We start from the raw sequence: 8108 nt of genomic DNA on the forward strand, positions 1-8108 counted from the left end.
CAAGGCGTCAAGATCAAAATCCATAAAGTCATCTTAAGAAAGAAATAAATAATACAAAAATAATATTCAAAACCGCCAGATGCATAAAGAATTAGTATTTACTGCACCACACATATATAAATATATAGCTATATACGCAGCTTACCGGGTATAGTCTGTTGTAAATTAGTCCCGCTTGCTTCCGGACTAGTATCAGCACCAGCCACCACTGCTGTTCCTGCGCCAGCACCAACATCATCACTCATAACGTGTAAAAATACGTCGGAAAAACTGGTGTCCATAGAGTAATCTTAAACAAGAAAGAGATAAATATAAAATAGTATACTATACAATTTTTCAACCAGGATGATGTAACATTTACACTTATATCCAGAATAATACATACCCAATTGTTGGGCATCGGGAAGACTATCATCGAATTGATCCATAGAATATTGAACTTCCATCTAAAATATTAAGCCTGTGTGAACTTTCCATAGTGTTTGATACATATCTATACCTAGGACAAATACACTTAAAATGCTATATAGTAAACACTCATATCTATAACGTTGATATTGCACCTATGCAATATATTAGACAGTTGGATAGATTAAATAGATCCAGCTGGTGTTCTACATCACCTTAATTATTACCAATTACATAACTATTGTTATGTTAAACACACCAAACAGTAAACCACTAGAACCCATACTATGGGATGGCAATTAAATGGTGCAGAATAACACAACAGAACACACAACTATTAACTACTATATTTAATATAGGACTAAATTATAAATGAACTACATTTTACGCGCTAAGAATTACAACTACTACTGTTATAAATATTAAAGTCGCAACTATCTAGACTTAATAGGGGCAAATGGTTACAATATTAGGTGTTAAAGGTTTAATACTCACTTTTTAGTCCTGTTGGTTTCTCCTTTGTCTTGTCAGCTAGTGTTCTCTGCAAGGTGGTTTGGCTATTGCTCTGTAAGGCTGTAGTTATATACACCTTCCAGCAGAGCGCACACCTCTGTATACGCCCATAAGGACAACCCATGCCCCCTCTGTGACGCCCAATTACACTAGCTCACACTATCAAAACTTAATAAAAAAGATATGGCTAGTCTATAAAAAGATATAAAATGGTATTGAAATGCTAACAAAGAGCAATAATGAGATATAAAAGTTAATAAAATTATATTAAAGTCAATTAAAGAAAATATATTTTTCAAGGAATATTTATATTAAAACACACTAGCATTTCTACTGCTGGATTTCTGATAGAGAGAATCAGATCTTATTTTCTCAGTCATGATATATTTATATTAAAACACTCTTAATATCATTTATACCGCTGAATTTCTGATAGAACCATACGGGTCTTGATTCGCATCACATCACTTTTATCATGGTGTCTCGGCATTGTGAAAAAATATTACAAAAACAGTATTTCGATCCAAAAAATGTTGGTTCCTTTGGCGGTGCTGAAAGTCTATTCCGTGTAGCACGCAATCAAGGTATTAAAAAGACAGAGGTGCTTAATTGGCTGAATAATCAAGATGCTTATACTTTACACAAGCCAGCGAGAAAAAAATTCTTAACAAATAAGGTTCTCGTGGGCGATGTTGATATACAGTGGCAAGCTGATCTCGTCAGTATGATTGATTATTCCCGTGAAAATGATGGTATAAGATATATTCTTACAGTTATAGATATCTTATCAAAATTTGCGTGGTGCGTGGCCTTACCAAACAAGAACGGTACAACTGTTGCCAGATCGCTCGAATTAATATTTGAAAATGATCAACGCATACCAAAGAAATTACAGACGGATCGTGGCAAAGAATTTATGAATAATGCCGTGAAACGTGTATGTAAAATATATAACATTCATCAATTTTTTACAAACAATAGCGTAAAAGCAGCCTTGGTGGAGCGATTTAATCGTACATTGAAAACTCGTATGTGGAGGTATCTCACGTTCCATAACACCTTTAGGTATATTGACATTTTACCTGATCTGGTGTATAGCTATAATCATAGCTATCATACTACAATTCGATGTAGGCCTGTTGATGTGACAAAGCGTAACTCGCTACAAATCTGGAAAAATATTTACGCTTCTAGTGTCCGTGCCAAGCCTATTAAACCTTCTTTAAAAATTGGTGATCATGTGAGAGTGTCACGATATAAAGGTATCTTCGCTAAGGGATATGAACAAACGTACACGGATGAAATATTTGTTATTACGGCCATCAACACCAAATTTCAAAAACCCCTCTATAAAATTGATGATTTAAACGGTGAAGAAATCAGTGGCTCATTTTATAAAGAAGAAATACAAAAAATAGCTTTGGATGAGCAACGCATCTACAGAATTGAAAAGGTTTTAAGAAAAAAGCGTATTCGCGGGTCAACGCATTGTCTAGTGAAATGGCTTGGTTACCCGACAACATTTAACAGTTGGATTACAGAAGACCAGCTGACGGACATATAAACCATGGAGGAGGGCTCATTTTATATAACACTACCGTGTAATGCTTCTTCTAAGATGTACCCCGAAAACACGATATCAACTTATACCACTAAATTGGCAAAACCTGTACAGCTTTCTGGGCCCTTTGAAGTTGCGCTCACCGAGATTCAATATCCGCATACATGGTACACGTTTGAGCAGAATGACGGAAATTTCTTTATAGCACGCCGCGGTGATATATTTAAAGAATTTTATTTGAAATCAGGGTTTTATTCAAACATTACTGATCTCATAAGAGCCATTAATGAGCGTATTGATGTTTTGAAGGTGGCACCTGATGGTTTTAAACTTCGATACGATGAGGTAAAGAGAAGTGTTACCATGTCAGATCCAGCGACGATACAATTTGCTCCAGGCCCAAAACTGTCACGTATTTTAGGCCTAAAACCCTTTATTGAGGCCTCTGTAGATAACCCACAGCTGGAGCGGAAGAAGTCGTATGCAGATATAAAAGACGGATTTTATACATTATATGTGTACACAGATATAATTCAACATCAGCTTGTAGGTGACAGCTACGTGCAACTTCTGAGAACTGTTCAGGTAGCTGGTAAGACCAGCGAAATTGTCACCATTCAGTACGCAAGACCCGATTATGTGCCCCTTTGTAAACAACATTTCGATTCTGTGACAATCTCTATATTATCAGATCAGGGAACCCCTGTTAAATTCAAGTACGGAAAAAGTATTGTTCGATTGCATCTTAGACCGCGGAGGTGTTGACACAGAAAAATGGTGTCTCAGAGGGTATATGGTGACCCCGCCATCTATGCCAGATATTACATAGCGCAATCGGGTCATGGATTAGAGGGTTTTCGCGGTGATGAGTACATGTATGGTGCCGGTCTTGCCGGAATTTTTAGAGGGCTTTTTAGAAGAGCCGTGCCATTATTCAGGAGAGGACTGGAAATAGTAAAGCCTCATGTGAAGACTGCTGTCAAAAACATTGCAAAAGATGCGGTCACAACCCTCTCATCAGCCGTAATGAATCGTATAAACACACCCCCGCAGGAGGGCTCCGGCATAGTTTATATTGCTAAAAAACCACAAAAAAGAAAAAGATGTGTGCGCTATTCACAGCCCCCAATGCTCATGAATAAAAAACCCACCAAGAGACAAAATCGTCAGAAAAGAGTGAGACGCTCTGTGGACGACATCTTCTAATCAACTATAATGGCTTTCGTACATGATGCTTCTGTAGAGTGCGCAAAATCTGAACTGGATATTTTTGTCATTCCCCCTACGCAAACAAGTATTGAGAAATCGCTTTTTGTAGAAGTACAACCTATTGCGGCTCTGTCGGAAAATGCCCCCCTGGAATTTTTCATATCGGGTAGCGGTGAATATTATTATGATCTGAACAATACCCTACTGTACATAAATTGCCGTATCGTGAAACAAGATAATACGGCTATCGGCGATGGTGCGCGTGTTGCGTTTATAAATTACCCCCTGACAACATTGTTTAATCAGGTCGATATCACTCTTGGAGATCGCCTCATCTCGCAGTCGGATAACCTCTACAGCTATAGAGCGTACATTGAAACTCTTTTAAATTACAGCACGCAAACACTATCGACACAGTTTACCGCTGGATTGTTCTATAAAGACACTGCAGGTCATCATAATGATCGGGCCTTGGATGGTCTAAATGCTGGATTTGTCAAAAGAGCGCGTATAACCAGGAACTCTAAGACTGTAGATCTATTAGGGCCAATTTTTGGAGATGTATTTAATCAACCAAAGCTCGTACTGAATGGGCTTGACCTCAAGATCAAGTTGTCGAGGAATAAGGACACTTTTTGTTTGATGTCTGGTGATGCAGAACCATATAAAGTGCAGATCTTACAAGCGTCACTCTATGTGAAGAGGGTGCAAGTCTCTCCAGCTGTACGTATAGGCCACAGTCAGGCCCTACTAGCCACCACGGCCAAATACGCTATTGATAGGGCCTGCATGAAAGTATACAGTATTCCAGCCGGCACGCGAATTACAAACCACGAGAACCTCTTCTTGGGACAAATTCCAAAAACTGTTATATTGGGCTTTGTAGATAATGAAGCCTTTAGCGGATCGTACAATAAAAACCCGTTGTGCTTTCACCATTACGAAATAAGTCTTGCATCGCTTTATCTGGACGGCCAACCATTTCCCGCCCGCCCTTTCCAACCTAATTTCAGTGATGACTTAGCCGTCCGTGAATTTATGTCTTTGGCTCATGTTTCTGGCCGTTTAAAATCTGATCATGCTCTGGCGATAGATCGTGAAGAATTTATGGCCGGGTTCACATTGTTTGCATTTGATTTATCACCAGATCAAGAACCTGGTGGTCATTTCTCGCTCGTTAAATCGGGTAACCTACGTGCTGAAGTGCGGTTTGCGCTAGCTACCCCGCATACTGTAAATATGATAGTATATGCCATCAACACAACTATACTTGAAATCAACCATAGAAGAGAAGTACTATTTGATTACATCTAATTATGGATAACTTCCAGCTCACAAACCTGTTGAAGTCTGATTATTATACAGAACGCATATTTGCTGGTGTGTTTCCGTGTGATTTGCTACCGGCATATAGAGTGACCCAGAGACCCGCTGCCTACATCGTGAATACAGACAGTTCCGGACAAAGTGGGCGACATTGGATATTGATTGTACTTTGCGATGATAAGAAGGCAATATTCTTTGACAGTTATGGATGTTCACCAACAAGTGTTTTATTTCCTGATGAGTTTGTAACCTTTTTAAATAGAAACAGTGAACTATATTGTTTTCAATCCATTCAGATTCAGGACACATTTAGCAAAGTATGCGGACATTACTGTGTTTACGTTTTGTACCATATAGCACGGGGAGTGTCATTCAATAAAATATTACAATGCTTTAGTAGTGATTTAAAAGAAAATGACAATATGGTGTCTGATTTTGTCGCGTCTCTTTCACCAGAGCATTCGATCAATTCAGGTTGTCTTTATAAGCAGCTTTGTATGCCCCTATGCCAAGTAGTCAGAAGTGATCATTGATCATGTCTTAATAAACTCATTTAATCAAACAGATGTATCTCATCTGGCTAGGACCAGCTTTGAATGCTAGAGTCTCATTGTATTAGTAAGGGTGTGTGAGGTGTTTGATCTATGCATTGGAGGGTAGTTGTAAATGATGATTTTGATCAGATAGGAGGGCCTCTTTGATGAGGGGCTAGAGTCTCATTGTATTAGTAAAGGTGTGTGAAGTATTTGATCTATGCATTGAAGGGTAGTTGTAATACTGGTTTTGATCAGATAGGAGGTCCTCTTTGATGAGGGGCTAGAGTCTCATTGTATTAGTAAGGGTGTGTGAAGTATTTGATCTATGCATTGAAGGGTGGTTGTAATACTGGTTTTGATCAGATATGAGACCCTCTTTGTATCTATATATACAGTTTCACACACGCATTGTAATGGTGAGAATCATGTCCTGTTGATAAGTCTGTGGGAAGCATTTGATCTCTGCATTGAAGGGTAATTGTAAAGATGGTTCTGATCAGATAGGAGGGCCTCTTTGTATCTATACATACAGGTTGAAACACACATTGTAATGGTAAGAAACTTGTCCTCTTGGTAAGGCTGTAATGTGCAACTGAATGTAATTAAATTCTGAGCAATAAACTTTTTAAATTTTGATAGTGTGTCTGTCTTTCATTTATACAAACAGTATAAAACACAAACTTTCTACATGGGTGCTATAAGAAGTGCTTTACAGCATAAGACGCGTAATAGTATAATTGGCCATATACATAATATGCCCAACCATATTACACTATCAGAATGAATTCTGTATCAAACGCCTATAAAATAAATTTGGCCATATACATAATATGCCCAATCAAATTACACTAGCAGAATGAATTCTGCAACAAAACCACACTGAATAAAATGGTATGATTCCAAACAATTACACTAAATCAGATTTCTCATAATCAGTGAATAAAATAGTGGGATTAAGCATTTACACTATCAGGATTGCACTATCAAAGCCCTAATCAAAAGCCTAATCAAAATAAAATAGTGGGATCCTAAGCATTTACACTATCAGGATTGCACTATCAAATCCCTAATCAAAAGCCTAATCAAAAGCCTATAAAATATAGGACCTGTGTAGTTGCACTATCAAATCCCTAATCAAAAGCCTAATCAAAAGCCTATAAAATATAGGGCCTGTCAGGAGAGGGGAGGGGGTGTGTTTAATACACTTTGATAGGGTTTGATAGGGGCGGGGCACCTGTCAGATTTGACGAGACATATGGCCCCCTTACTACTGCTCACCAGTCAATTCCTTTTTTCTCAGAATGTACCCGACTGTTGATTTTGCTACTACAAGCATGTCTGCTATCTCTCTGATGGATTTTTTTCTTTTTTTTCAGCCTCAGGATGTTCTGCTTCATCTCAATTGAGAGTTCCTTAGACCGCATGTTGTCTGGTCACAGCAACAGCTTCCAAATGCAAAACCACACACCTGTAATCAACCCCAGACCTTTTAACTACTTCATTGATTACAGGTTAACGAGGGAGACGCCTTCAGAGTTAATTGCAGCCCTTAGAGTCCCTTGTCCAATTACTTTTGGTCCCTTTAAAAAGAGGAGGCTATGCATTACAGAGCTATGATTCCTAAACCCTTTCTCCGATTTGGATGTGAAAACTCTCATATTGCAGCTGGGAGTGTGCACTTTCAGCCCATATTATATATATAATTGTATTTCAGAACATGTTTTTGTAAACAGCTAAAATAACAAAACTTGTGTCACTGTCCAAATATTTCTGGCCCTGACTGTACGTTAAAAGTGGGGAATGCTGTTCACAATTGATGAGGAGACTTGATATGCACGGCATACACCTTTGTGGCTGAATCTGTGCCTTCCTTATCTTAGCAATATACCAAAGATTGAATTCTGAGGAGTCTATGGGAACTATCTTCCATCTAACAATCTACAGTACAGACCAAAAGATTGGACACACCTTCTCATTCAAAAAGTTTTCTTTATTTTCATGATTGTAGATTCACATTGAAGGCATCAAAACTATGAATTAACACATGTGGAATGAAATACTTAAAAAAGTGTGAAACAACTGAAAATATGTCTTATATTCTAGGTTCTTCAAAGTAGCCACCTTTTGCTTTGATTACTGCTTTGCACACTCTTGCCATTCTCTTGATGAGCTTCAAGAGGTAGTCACCGTAAATGGTCTTCCAACAGTCTTGAAGGAGTTCCCATAGATGCTTACCACTTGTTGGCCCTTTTGCCTTCACTCTGTGGTCCAGCTCACGCCAAACCATCTTGATTGGGTTCAGGTCTGGTGACTGTGGAGGCCAGGTCATCTGGTGTAGCACCCCATCACTCTCCTTCTTAGTCAAATAGCCCTTACACAGTCTGGAGGTGTGTTTGGGGTCATTGTCCTGTTGAAAAATAAATGATGGTCCAACAAAACGCAAACCGGATGGAATAGCATGCCGCTGCAAGATGCTGTGGTAGCCATGCTGGTTTAGTATGTCTTCAATTTTGAATAACTCTCCAACAGTGTCACCAGCAAAGCACCCCCACACC

At 38.6% G+C, this 8108-nt stretch overlaps 1 protein-coding gene across 1 annotated transcript; it reads left to right on the plus strand.

The window, feature by feature from the left end:
- Positions 1 to 3697: 3697 nt before the first annotated feature.
- LOC142251839 (uncharacterized protein F54H12.2-like) lies at positions 3698 to 5005 on the plus strand. Its single transcript, XM_075324886.1, has one exon. The coding sequence runs from the start codon at positions 3698 to 3700 to the stop codon at positions 5003 to 5005; it is 1308 nt and encodes a 435-aa protein (XP_075181001.1).
- Positions 5006 to 8108: the final 3103 nt, after the last annotated feature.

Source organism: Anomaloglossus baeobatrachus, chromosome 9 (genome assembly GCF_048569485.1).
Source record: "Anomaloglossus baeobatrachus isolate aAnoBae1 chromosome 9, aAnoBae1.hap1, whole genome shotgun sequence".
In the NCBI taxonomy this organism is placed as follows: Eukaryota; Metazoa; Chordata; class Amphibia; order Anura; family Aromobatidae; genus Anomaloglossus; species Anomaloglossus baeobatrachus.